General features: G+C 32.7%; 1 protein-coding gene across 3 annotated transcripts; it reads left to right on the plus strand.

Annotated features, from left to right (window-relative positions):
- The first annotated feature begins 2063 nt into the window (after positions 1 to 2063).
- LOC117907626 (disease resistance protein RPV1-like) lies at positions 2064 to 13298 on the plus strand. Of its 3 annotated transcripts, XM_034821240.1 has the most exons (11): positions 2064 to 2654; positions 4287 to 5373; positions 5548 to 5889; positions 5987 to 6089; positions 6165 to 6928; positions 7037 to 8620; positions 8689 to 9528; positions 11217 to 11360; positions 11442 to 11593; positions 12617 to 12680; positions 12770 to 13298. In XM_034821240.1, the coding sequence occupies exons 1-7, from the start codon at positions 2170 to 2172 to the stop codon at positions 9484 to 9486; spliced, it is 5163 nt and encodes a 1720-aa protein (XP_034677131.1). In that variant the 5' UTR covers positions 2064 to 2169; the 3' UTR covers positions 9487 to 9528; positions 11217 to 11360; positions 11442 to 11593; positions 12617 to 12680; positions 12770 to 13298. The 3 variants fall into 3 exon arrangements, with proteins under 3 accessions (XP_034677131.1, XP_034677133.1, XP_034677134.1); XM_034821242.1 differs by lacking the exon at positions 12617 to 12680; XM_034821243.1 differs by lacking the exons at positions 8689 to 9528; positions 11217 to 11360; positions 11442 to 11593; positions 12617 to 12680; positions 12770 to 13298 and having other exon boundaries at positions 7037 to 8222; positions 8315 to 8421.
- Positions 13299 to 14470: the final 1172 nt, after the last annotated feature.

The following is a 14470-nucleotide window of genomic DNA, read 5'->3' on the forward strand; positions in this document are numbered from 1 at the left end:
GAGCCACTTAGATGACCAAACAAAACATAGTGATATGATTCAATTTTTTTTTTGGAGGCATACTTTACTCTTTCAACCAAATGCACAATTATGAGAATATCATAAATTAATTAATATGTAATTTGTATAGAAATTATAGAAGGATATTATGGAATGTCACATGCCTACAAGCACCCAAAGATGGGTGCTTTAGTCATGTCAAGTATTGATTGAGCACAAGTTTATCATTTATAATTAAATAATAATTTATTTTATAATATATTATTTTTATATTAAATAAAATAAGGAATTGAATAATTATTTCAATCAATCTTAAATTTTATCTTGAAAATTAATTTGTATTAAATAATTTTAAAATAACAAATTAAGTTATTTATTTTTATATTTTTGTTCTTTTTACCAAGAAATGGTTTTAAAATTTTGAATGAAACAAATATATTTTAAGATAAAAAATAGGCAATTTTTAATTTTAATGTTTATCTAATAAATTAATTAAGAACGGTAAACAAAGCAAAAATGTATTTAAAAAGTGATTTAATATACTCAAATAAAATAAAATCAATAATGCTTTTATTTTTGAAAAAACTTGAATAAAATAAAATTTATAATGACTTTAATATTTTGAAAGTTTTGTAAGTTCATACGATATAATTTAATTTTGGAAAAACTTAACATGATATCTTTTCAAATTTATGAAATTTGCATAAGATGGAAATTTAAAATTTAAAATTTAAAATTTAAAATATTAAGAATTATTGTAAGATGAAAATTTCAGTTTTGGGTTTAATGTTACCATTTTCAAATATCCAGACATACATCTGGAATATGTCGTACAATTGTATAAAAACTAAAGGATGATATTAAAGAATGCCCGGATGAGGAAAAAAAAATTTAAGATCACATTCTTATGCATTGAGAGAGGAAATTAATGTTGGCTTGGGCATGTGAATCCGGCCATTGTAGCATCAGATATGACATGGGATGGGTTTGGGACGAACCATCGTCATACCCCGCTCTTTATAAATTTTTTTTTTTTTGAAAAGATTTTAAATTGTTTTTTTTTAAAAATATTTTAAAATTTTTTTAATTACATTAAAAAATATATATTTTATAAATAATTAAAATATTATACTTTTTTTATAACTTATTTTATTTAAAAATATTATTATTATTATTATTAATATTATTATATATTAAAAATATAAAAATAAAAATTAAATTAAATTAATTTTATATATAATCGGATAAGAAAGTAACATTTAAGCCTGTCCTAAATTTAAATATATATATATATTCAAACCTACCCTTAAACCATTTGTTTAAATTTCAAATCCGTCCTTTTAGAAGCGGGAATGGTATCCAAAAAAACATATTCTATTTTTCATCCCTAGCCAGAGACATTTCAACCAATTTAAAATTTAGTTATTGTGAAAGAGACATTATGCAAGGATTGTATATTTATCTTTAAAAAAAAAAATCAATATTTACTTGTCTTCACCATGACCATATACATTGTTAAGGATGACAACGGGATGAGTTTTTTTGGGTACCCGTCCCATCCTGTCCCTAATAGGACGGAGTTTAAATTTAATAAATAGGTTTGGGATGGGTATGAGATTTTTTTTTAAACCTGAGGCGGGTTCGAGTATTGCCTCATCCCGCCCCACCCCGCCCGATTACATATAAAATTAATTTTAAAATTAAATTTAATTTAAAATTTAAAATTAATTTAATTTAAAATTTTATTTTACTATTTTTAATATTTAGATAATAATAAAAAAATTAATAAAATAAGTTATAAAAAATATAATAATTTTATTATTTATAAAATATATTTATTTTAATATAATTAAAAAATTTAAAAGTAATTTTTTTTTTTTAAAGAAGCTAACCCATACCCGCCCCGCCCCGTTTAATTTTTTAAACGGGACGGGGGTTGCCATTACACTGTAACCCCTTTCCCTTTGGCAAAATTATGAGTTAATTAATTTTTTATTTTACTTTTAGTCACTGTAACCCTTCCCACCGACCGTGATCAAGATTCCTTGAAAAGCCACCAAAGCCACTCCAACGCCACCGTCTTCTTTCTTCTAGGCCTGCTCAATGTTGAGGGTGCGCTAGTTCTTCCTGGGCTCTATTTCAATATTGCCAGAAGAAGAAAATCAAATCATGGCTTCACCCTCTACTTCAACCCATGAAGGGATTTATGATGTTTTCTTAAGTTTTAGGGGAGAAGACACCCGCTACCACTTCACTGATCACCTCTACTCCGCACTGAGAGATAATGGCGTCCACACCTTTAGAGATGACGAAGAGCTTGAGAGAGGAGATGTGATTGCTCCAGGACTCCTTAAAGCTATTGAGCAATCAAGGATTTCTATTGTTGTTTTCTCAGAAAACTATGCCCAATCTAGATGGTGTTTGGACGAACTGGTCAAAATCATCGAGTGTATGACAGAAAGGAAACAAATAGTTCTGCCAGTTTTCTACCATGTCGATCCTTCCCATGTGCGGAAGCAAATGGGGAGTTATGGAGAGGCATTTGCATATCATGAAAAGGATGCTGATCTGAAGAAAAGGGAGAAGATACAGAAGTGGAGGACTGCCTTGACAGAAACAAGCAATCTATCTGGCTGGCATCTACGTGATAATCAGTAACTATAATTTCCCCTCTTCGCTTTCCTTTTAATTAGTTTATTTTTTACTTGTATCAATAAGGAGAAGGGGAAAAGCTGTTTTGATTCACTAATTTAAAAATATATATATAAAAAAAACATCCATTTTTATTAAAAGGAAATGAAATCATTTCAATAATAATTATTTTAAATACTGCATTATATAAATATACTCATCTTCTCTTTTATTTTTTTGTAAATAAAATTGAATAAAAATTTTATTAGTTGACATCAATAATAAAATAAAAAATTTTAAAAATTAAAAATATAATTAAAACTAAAATACTTAAAAATTAAATACAATTAAAACAAATAAATTATAAATTAAATACAATTAAAACCCAAAAACTTAAATATTTTAAAAATAAAATATTAATTTTTCTTGTATTTCCAACTCTTTTATGATATCTAGATTTTTTATTAGTATCATTTAACAAAGTGAAAGTTAATATTTTATTTTTATATTTTTAGTTTTAAAATTTTTAAATTTTAATTGTATTTTTCAATTTCTTATTCTCATGGGTTTAAAAAAATTGCCCATTGGTGTTAATATCATGACAAGTAACAGGTTATTTTAAGAAATAAATATATGACTTATGAAATAGAGCATATATTTTAAAATAGTTTTAAATAGATGAAAATAAAATTGAATTATAAAAGTTGAGGCTTTTTTTCTTTTTTTTTTTAAAATTAGTGGATCAAAACCCATTTTTCCCGATAGGTCCATGGACTATTACTGCCACCTTCATATCCTTCTAAAATAGGCTTTTTTTTTCTCTCTCTAATTGTTCTCATAATGAATAAAATGATTAATAACCAGTCTCAATTATCCTGTGTTTCCTGGAAATAAAAGCGCCAAAGCCTGATCTTTTTCCTTTAACTAAAAGCATTCTTCTCAAATCGATTGTTTTCCACCTTGGTCTGCTCCTGGGTTTTTCATCAACGAGTGGGAAGCATGATATTAACTTCCCTTATAATTGTAGTCTATGCCATTTGGGAAAATGTGGAAGAGCCAATGCCTGAGACTTACGTACCAATTGGTAAGTTGAAAGAACATAGAGACAAACATAATTCAAAAGGGAAATCATAAAGCAACTTGTTTGTGAAATAAATGGTAAAAGAAAGATGTGATCATGGAAGACATTCATAATTTATGCTCTAAGCAATGAATACATTATTCAATTGGGAAGCATGGATGGGGGTACTTGACACTAGGAAAACCTGTAGTAGTCTACCAAAGCTCATTAATTAACACTATAATAGATTTATTTACAAGGAAATGGTAGATATCCTACATAGGCTAACTTCAGTTTGAACCTTCCAAACAATTAAGATAACATAAATCATGCAAACACTCTTTACTTCTCTTGCATTTTTGTGTCAAGTGCACTTACATGTATGTAATAAACGGGGATTAATCCCTTTTAGTAACTTATATTCTGATTAATGGGGATTAATCACTTTTAGTAACTTATATTCTGTTTGCTTCTAATTCGGTTGTGATGACACCAAGCATCATAGAATTTACTTCACAGTTATTTTTTTTTTTGGTTAATCTCTTGTTGCTGATTCTAATTCAAGCCATGTTTTATTGTACTTTATCATTGGCAGGTCTGAGTCCAATGTTATTAAAGAAATTACTGATAAGATCATTACAAGATTGAATCCTAGGAGTTTGTATGTTGGCAAAAACATAGTTGGAATGAATATTCGTTTGGAAAAACTAGTATCTTTGATAAACATTGATTCGAATGATGTTTGCTTTGTTGGGATTTGTGGACTTGGTGGAATCGGTAAGACTACCATCGCCAAAGCTCTCTATAATAAGATCTCAAATCAATTTCAGGGTGCTTCATTTCTTGCAAATGTTAGGGAGAACTCCGAAAAGCATTCTGATATACTTCAGTTACAACGACAACTCCTTGATGACATCGACAAGGGAAAAAATCGGAAAATAAGTAATGTTCACGAAGGAATGGATGCGATAAAGAAAGTGCTCTCCTTAAGAAGAGTTCTTGTTGTTCTCGATGATGTAGATAATTTTGAACAATTAAATCACTTTGCGGGGGAGCATGATTGGTTTGGCCCAGGAAGTAGAATCCTCATAACAACTAGAAATAAGCATCTACTGCATGTGGATAAATATCATGAGATTGAAGAACTGAATTCTGAAGAAGCTCTTCAACTCTTCAGCCTGTATGCCTTTAAACCAACTTGTCACCAAGAAGATTATGAAGATCTCCCGGACCGTATAGTAAAGTATGCTAAAGGCCTCCCATTAGCTCTTCGAGTTTTGGGTTCTCACTTATGTGAGAGGACACCAAGTGCATGGGAAAGTGAATTACATAAGTTGGAAAGAGAACCAATCCAAGAAATTCAGAATGTGCTGAAAATAAGTTATGATGGATTAGATCGTACACAAGGAGAGATATTCCTAGATATTGCATGCTTCTTTAAAGGGCAAGACAAAGATTTTGTTTCAAGAATATTAGATGGTTGTGATTTCTATGCAGAGAGCGGATTCAGCGTTCTATGTGATAGGTGTCTTATAACCATTTTGGACGATAAGATATATATGCATGATTTGATACAACAAATGGGTTGGCATATTGTTCGTGAACAAAATCCTGAAAAGCCTGGAAAATGGAGTAGATTGTGGGAGTGTGAGGATGTCTTTCGTGTATTAACAAGAAATGAGGTACGTAAGAGCTAAATACATGAACTTGCTTGGATTTTATTGGAATATCTGTAATCTTCAGCGATTTTATTCTTTTTTAATTTTTTTTTTTTGTTGAGAAATTACATATTTGTATTATATTTGTAAGCTTTTATAAGTTTTTTGTTTTGCTTATTATTGGCTTTTATTTTTTAGGGGACAGAAGCAATCAAAGGGATATTTCTAGATATGTCAACATCAAAACAGTTGCAATTTACTACCGAAGCTTTCAAAATGATGAATGATCTTAGATTACTCAAAGTCCATCAAGATGCTAACTATGATTCTGCTGTAAAATATTGGACACTTGCGGGACTATTTGAAATGCACCTTTCTCAAGTACACTTTTGTAGGGACTTTGAGTTTCCTTCTCAGGAGTTGAGATATCTCCATTGGGATGGATACCCTTTGGAATCTTTACCATCAAATTTTTATGCAGAGAACCTGGTAGAACTCAACTTGCGGTGTAGCAACATAAAGCAACTTTGGGAAACAGAGGTATTATTATTATTTATTTATGTTTTTACTTTACAAGGATTTTAAAGTTCATTTCATTTAAATTAATTTTTATTAAGAAAATTTCTCTTTGTTGCAGCTTTTTAAAAAGTTAAAGGTCATCAATCTTAGTCATTCTAAGCATCTCAAGAAGATTCCAAACCCCTCAAGTGTACCAAATTTGGAGATACTAACTCTTGAAGGTTGTAGGTTTACTTTTGATTCGCCCCGTGAAACATTAGAGTTATTAACTAACTTTTTTTCCTTGATTTTGATAGGGTGCATAAACCTTGAGAGTCTTCCAAGGAGTATTTATAAATTGAGACGCCTTAAAACTCTCTGTTGTGGTGGCTGTAAAAATCTAAGAAGCTTTCCGGAAATCATGGGTCATATGGAAAAACTAAGAAAGCTTGACTTAGATAATACAGCTATAGTAAAGTTACCATCATCAATTGAACACCTGAAAGGACTTGAGTACTTGGATTTATCAAATTGTAAAGACCTCATAACCGTCCCTCAAAGCATTTGTAATTTGACGTCTCTTAAATTTCTCAATTTTGACTTCTGTTCAAAACTTGAAAAGCTGCCAGAGGATTTGAAGAGCTTGAAATGTTTACAGAAGCTTTATTTACAAGATCTCAATTGTCAACTGCCTTCTGTGTCAGGTTTATGCTCCTTGAAAGTATTAAATTTGAGCGAAAGCAATGTAATTGACAAAGGGATCCTCATTAATATTTGTCACCTATCATCATTGGAAGAACTGTACCTAAATAATTGCAATCTAATGGATGGAGAAATCCCCAGTGAAGTTTGTCAACTATCATCATTGAAAGAATTAGATCTGAGCTGGAATCATTTTAGTACCATACCTGCTAGCATCAGTCAACTTTCTAAGCTGAAAGCCCTTGGGTTGAGTCACTGCAGGAACCTTCTACAAATTCCAGAGCTTCCATCAACTCTACAATTTTTAGATGCACACAATTCACATTTTACTTTATCAAGTCCATCGTCATTTTTACCATCATCATTTTCAGAGTTTCAGGTATGATTTTCTTGGCACAGGTCCTTTTTATGCAGGCATTAATGGATTTTCATGCTACTTATTTTTTTCTTTTGTTTTTTCCTTCCTTTTTTTTTTTTTTTTGGGCAGGATTTTGTATGTGGTAGTTCATTTCAATTATGTGTATGTTATTCTTACTCCTATTTTGAAGAGGGAGTCAGTATTTTTTTTCCTGGAATTAGTGGAATTCCAGAGTGGATAATGGGTGAGAATATGGGAAATCATGTAACTATAGATCTTCCTCAGGATTGGTTTGAGGACAAGGACTTGTTGGGATTTGCTTTATGCTCGGCTTATGTTCCTCTTGATGACGAATCTAAGGATGATTTTGAACATGGATTTGAGGATAAATCAGAGATTCAATCTGAAAATGAATCAGATCATGATGAATGGGCTCATAAATCTGAGGATGAATCTGAGAATGGATCTGCCTATAAATTTGATAAGAAATCTAAGTATGAATATAGTCCTTGTAGTTTAGAATGTGATTTGACTTTCCATGGTGATCAATCTAAATTCTCGATTTATCCGTCCTTATCATCCTGGTGTGAATGCTGTGAAAATGATGGTGCATCAGGTCAAACGTGGGTGTCGTATTATCCAAAGTTTGCCATTGAGAAAAAGTATCACTCCAATACATGGGGGCGCTTGAAGGCTTCATTTCATGGTTACTTCAATGGTATGCCGGTGAAAGTGGAGAAGTGTGGGATGCAGCTCATATATGCCAAAAATGATGAGTATAACTGTCCTACACTGACAACAATGCCAGACACTTGGAATATGGAATGTTTGCAGAAGCTTTATTTAGATGGTACTGCTATTAAGGAAATACCATCCTCAATAGACAGTCTCTCCATACTTGTTGAGTTTTATACACGAAACTGCAAAAACCTTGAAAGTCTTCCAAGGAGCATTTGTAGGTTGAAATACCTTCAAGTTCTTTGTTGCACTAACTGTTCAAAGCTAGGAAGTTTTCCAGAAGTCATGGAGAATATGAACAATTTACGAGAGCTTCATTTACATGGAACAGCTATACAAGATCTACCATCATCAATTGAAAATTTGAAGGGGCTCGAATTTTTGGATTTAGCATCTTGCAAAAAGCTTGTGACCCTTCCTACCCACATTTGTAATTTGAAATCTCTCAAAACTCTTCATGTTTATGGTTGTTCAAAACTCAACAAATTGCCAAAGAGCCTAGGAAGCCTGCAATGTTTGGAGCACCTTGATGCTGGATGCTTAGGTTCAATTGCTCCTCCACTGCCTTCTTTGTCAGGTCTATGCTCCTTAAGAATATTACATCTGAATGGGTTAAATCTAATGCAATGGTCAATCCAGGATGACATTTGCCGGTTGTACTCACTGCAGGTATTAGATCTCACTAACTGCAATCTAATTGATGACGGAATCACAGATGAAATTTTTCACCTATCATCACTGCAAGTATTATTACTAAGCAGAAACCACATTAGCAAGATACCTGCTGGAATTAGTCAACTTTCAAAGCTGCAAGTGCTTGGAGTTAGTCACTGCAAGATGGCTGTCGAAATTCCAGAACTTCCATCGAGTCTACGGTCCATAGATGTACATGCTTGTACGGGCCTGATAACATTATCAAATCCATCAAGTCTATTTTGGGCTTCTCTCTTCAAATGCTTCAAATCAGCTATTCAGGTACTATATATTTTCATGGCACTTGACTTTTTATACAGGCATGGAATTTACATGCAACTTTTGTGCAGGATTTGGAATGTGGAAATCATTGCTATGATCCATCTCCAGAAGCGTGGCCAGATTTTTGTTATTTTGGTCAGGGAATTAGTATTCTTATTCCAAGAAGTAGTGGAATTCCAGAATGGATACGACATCAGAAAAATGGATCCAGAGTAACAATAGAGCTTCCTCGGTATTGGTATAAAAACAAGGATTTATTGGGATTTGCTTTATTCTCTGTTCATATTCCTCTTGATAATGAGTCCGTGGATATATCAGAAGATGAAGATCTACCTTGTTGTAGTTTAAAATGTGAATTGACTTTCCGTGGTGATCAATTTGCATTCTTGGATGATCTGTCCTTAGATTCCTGGTGTGAATGCTACAAAAATGATGGGGCATCAGGTCAAGTGTGGGTGTTGTATTATCCAAAGGTTGCTATTAAGGAAAAGTATCACTCCAATAAGTGGAGGCGCTTGAAGGCTTCATTTCATTGTTACTTGAATGGTACACCGGTGAAGGTGGAGAAGTGTGGGATGCAGCTCATATATGTTGATAATGATGTGTATAGCCGTCCTACAAAAATACAACACAATGATTCTCAAGAGAATTTGGGTGACCAAAGATCAACAGTAGAGGGTGTGAATGTTAATGATCGGAGAAGCTGTGATGATGCACAAAATACTACACAGCAGACCCACTTGCCAATAATGCAATACACGAATGGTAATGATCCTGGTGAGCAGGATGATGAACAGAACCATATGTCTAGGTGGTTGAATCTTCTTTTCAACATTATTGAATGCATATGCCGTGGAAGACAATAATGTCAATTACTGATGTCAAGCTTTCAAACTCTATCTTTGTTGGTAAGCCTCCTTTTTCTCAATTTAGTTTATATGGAAAAGTGATTCATAATGGATTAAAATTTTTATCATTTTTATCATTCTCTTCTTTTTGGTTTGTTTTTTCCAAGATAAAAGATATCTAAAAAGACTTCTCTATATATCTTTTTATCTAAAAGTGTTTTATCATTCATTGTGTATCACTTTCATGAGCCAGATTCACTAAAAATTATGACCCTTCAAATTGCAAAACTCATATGGTATTACAGGTTTTTTCAATATCACTTTTGTTAAAAAATGAGCAAATCTACCTTTTTGTTTCTCGAGTATACTTAATGGACGTGTTGCTGCCCAAAAAGTAGGACAAATCTTAGGGTGCTGATGAGCCACTCTTGGGATTGTTTTTCACTCTGATCTATCAGCTTTCCAATTTGTATTTTTACTTACAAGTTATAAAGCCATTTGAATTTAGTTTCTAGAAAAGTAGTGTAAGTAAAAACACACACACAAAATAAATAAATAAATAAATAAAATAAAAAAATAAAAATTCAAAGGCAATATGAAGTTTGAAACCATAAATCGGAAACTGCTCTGTTTTGGCTGCAAGATCTACTATATTGATTTAACCTTGTGAATCAAATTCACTTATAGGAGTGGCCTAACGTTTTTCTTCTTGTTTTATAATGTCTATCTCTTACCCAAAGACAATTAAACATCATTGGATGAAGATACTAATTTTATTTCATTCTAACCATAACTCAAAATTTAGCCATAACCCTACTGATGTTGAAAGTATGGGAAGTGATCCAACCTAACAAGGCTTTGAATTATAAAGAGCTATGTTTATTTCATCTCTTTCCGTTCCTCACACTGAATTTGGAATCATGGTTTAAACCTCTATATATATTAGATAGTGCCATGTTTTGTAATGTGAGGGTGCAATAGCTTGGTACCAATCTAATGGTTTAGGTCAGAAGGGAGTTTGTGGTCCATGTTTCCAAGTCTTGATGTTGTTTTCATTGTGATACTGCATTGTGTGGTGACTCGTATATGTGTGACTAGATGATTAATGTTAGAGGTAAATTAATTAGTGAAATTATGAACATATTCTATAACTTAGACTATTGAAGAATATGATGTCATACAATTTTTTTTAAATGTTTTTAGTTATATCTCATTATTTATGGTTCTTTTGAAACAAAAAAATTGGCTACCAGAGCTTATAGGGTGGTAGACTTAATAGTGACAATGAAAGATATTGGAGATATAGGAGCAATAATGTTTCATGAAGAAGAAAATATATACAATTATTATGATATATCTTAAAGAGGGTAATTTCATAGAAGAAGTCATAATTATCTGAAGAAGTTGCATAAAATGAAGCCATCTAAAATATAAGAATGTAAGATCCAAATGAGGCTGATACATGGCTTAATTGAGTTAAAGAATATATAGATTGGTTGTTCATACTGGCTGCTTATCATTTTGGTGGTAACTTGACTTGCCTAGCTAGCACTTTCAATGGTTTGTTGCCTTTGTTGATGTTCATACAGGACTTAAGTAACAGGTTCACATATTTATCTGTAATGTATGGGCATAAGGTGGCATCTCTTGTTTGTGCCATTACCTAATCTTTGTTCTCTTAACAGCCCTAAATTTAGTATTGGAGCTTCATATTTCAGTCATTAAATTTAGTTGGTCCAATTTTTTAGTGCAGGAGCTTGATATTTCTGAGTATGTGGGAGCCTACCTACCTTACTACAGAATGAGTGGGAGGTGATCGTGTCTAGGCCTTATATCCTTCAATACACATTTTTATTTGCAATATGTGAGGCCTGATTGATGATGTGGAGCAGGTAATGTTATTGATACAAATGAGTCAACTGGTGAACTTACTCTCACTGGATTTTCAAGTTGATAAACATGTTTTGTTATAGGGTTCATCCATCTACATATTGGATTCCGTCTCAGATCCCTGAAATTATCAAAAATGGGGACCAAGGTGTTGGTGATTAGATTGGTGATACTGATGAAATAGATGCAGAAGCATTTGACAAAGCATATGTCACTGGAGCTTGCATTTCCCTTGGTAAATATCTTGTGTTTCTTATGTATTCCTGCTTGAAGTATAGGTCAACAACTGTCCTTATTATGCCTTCCATTAAGTGCTGATTTAATTTTACTATATGTTTAATTGATTCCCAGGATTTGGACTTTCCTGTAGCCAATTAGTGGGGTGATGTATTGAGATCCCATATTAAGACGAATTGCCAGTGCTTCATGCTTTTACCATCATATTTTAAGACAAACCATACTGATGGGCTTGCTTAAAATTTTCTTTATTCTCCTGAAAAATGCCAGACACAGAAACTTTCATGGGCTTTGCTTAAATCTCAACTCTGTAATTGTCACTCATTTATGTGCATCTCAAGAAATATTTCAAATCTTTAATATTGATTGGCTTGTACAGAGAGCATTCAGAAGAAATGCAAACGATAATATTGTGGCTAGAATTTATTCAGTTTGTCATATGTGTGAGTTCATTAAGGATGATTCACAATTTTCATCCTCATATTGATAAATTTCTTGCTAACTCAACGTGACTCTAAAATTCAGTCACATATTCTATAATTTATCCTTGGAAGAGGGTACAAATTTTTAACTAGCAATATTAAACCTCAGGGTATTGCAGACGGCATATTGTAGATTTTTTACCAGAAAGTAAATCTGGTAACATCATAATGTTGTTTTGAAATAAATTCCACGATCATCTGAGCTTTTTTGAGATAAATATTAGCAAGTCTGCACAACTGCATGAAATTCTGATGGATGCTGGATTTCTTGATTCCCTGATTTTTGTATTTCCTCCCTTAAAACTAACATGAAAAATTATCTCAGGCAATGGTATATAACATACATCAGCCTAGAATAGTATGCATTCAGATTCTTTATCTCAGTCCCAATTTACTTCCCCAGAAGATTAACAGAGATAATATCCTATCTGCTCATTTGCTACTTAGATTGACCTTGAAAAGACCCTATCTTCTTAGTTGCTCTGTTGAATGAGTAAGATGGCAACTTCACCATTTACTACTTCATATGTTACTTGCAGTTGAAAAGTGAATGTATATGTGGCCCTTGGTGTTGGCCTTAAGTAATAGAGATTGTTCATGAAGGTAGAGTAGATGCTACTTCTCATGTTTCCTTATATTTTACATTTATTTGTTAATGTTCCTGCGAAACCCAAGCGTTAATTCTTCTACAGATAAACCATGGTGGAGTTCTGGAAACGAGACTAACCCGTTTGATTCTGGTATGCTGCATATCAAGTGGAAGGTTGGAGCTTGTTCACATGTGGATGGCCCCATAGGATGTCAGTCATTACTGTCATGAGCAATGCACATTAAGGTTGTGGTGACAATTTATTTTACTATGGTTGGTCAGTTGTTCAGCACCTTTCTGTCTGATCCAAGCTTAATTGCTTTTGCACAACTTCGTTGTGACCCTTCTTGGAATGGCTTTCAAAACTCTTGTAACTTGTATGGTTTCTGTTAACAGCTTTTGAAGCTCCTTAGTTGTTTCATTGTTTGTTTCAGAGAAAATTTATTTCAAATATAATATGGAGTGTTAAGAGGACAAACCAAGCATCTTGTAATGAGAATGGCTAAGACCCCACTAGGCCATTACCTTAGCAAACCTGAATTGGTTTATAGCCTCATTTCTTCAACTATGTGTGCTCAATAAGCATATTTCTCTTGGTCAGATCAATTATAATGTCAACCATTACTGCAAAATTCTTATCATTCCTTTCTCATAAACCATATTATTCTAAATTCTAACAGGAAAAGCAATAGGGGATGCTTTTCTTTTGTCATAGCCATTGCCTGTTGTTCTCTCTAAGAGGATTTCCTTTTTTCTTTTTTCTTTTTTTATTTTTTATCTATCTGCAGTAATTAGTCATCAAATACACTTGCAGATCTGATGTTGGTTTCCATACAGTTTGCTTGCAAGTATCAGTTGAGTGTGTGAGCAAGGACAGACCAGCTCTTTTACAGGTAATGTTGTAACTTGAGAGAAGCTAGCTTCCTTGCTGCTGCCTAATTAATAGAAATTTCAGTGCAATGTACCCTATGAATGAAATTAGTACACTCCATAATGATTAGATTAGCAATAGTAGTATCTTCACCATTTATTAGTGTGCATAAAAGGTCGATCCAAAGCTTATTAATGATGCAAAAGTTTAGATATCCTTGTTAAATGGTTTCTTGTGGTTTTTGAAAATTTTGCAGAGAGATTGCTCTGATTTTATTTTTTTTTATAGGTAATTTTTTTTTTTATAAGATTGCTTTGAATTTCTAGTTTTTTAATCCTCTGTTTGGTTGTTGGGAAATTTAAGGAAATTACTACAAGAAATTAGGGCTATATTGACATGCTTTTAATAAGGGTTGGGAAAGGCCACAAGTAAATATGATATATAGGTCCCAGGAAAGTATATAAGTGCAATCATTAGATGGACCGCATCTAATGATAAGAATTTTGTGCTCATATAGCTGCAATAGTTTATCAATCTCTACCATAGATATCCTATAGACGTAATTTTGTTTAGCTCGTAGATACCACATAAACTCATTATAGAGTTGGCCTAAAACCTACTCTTACTACCCTAATAGATGAACAACGTGTGAGATTCAAAGCCCTTTCGATAGCTTAGATTGTTGCTTAGGATCTGGAGATTGCAATTCAGCCATCACACATTCTTGTCGTGCAAAGATGAATCTAGGGTCCATAGTAAAGAGGGTCGAGTCAGAGTGGCATGCTGTGGACCTTGCATTTTGGCTCATGCGTTTCCCACTTGATGGCGAACTCGATTTTTATTTGAAAAATGATTTATTGATTATGAAAATGACTTGGTCGCCACTTATTTTTATCTTATTTTTAAAGGGTAAACAAAATGGGTCTCTACTAA

This window comes from Vitis riparia, chromosome 18, assembly GCF_004353265.1.
Source record: "Vitis riparia cultivar Riparia Gloire de Montpellier isolate 1030 chromosome 18, EGFV_Vit.rip_1.0, whole genome shotgun sequence".
NCBI lineage: Eukaryota > Viridiplantae > Streptophyta > Magnoliopsida > Vitales > Vitaceae > Vitis > Vitis riparia.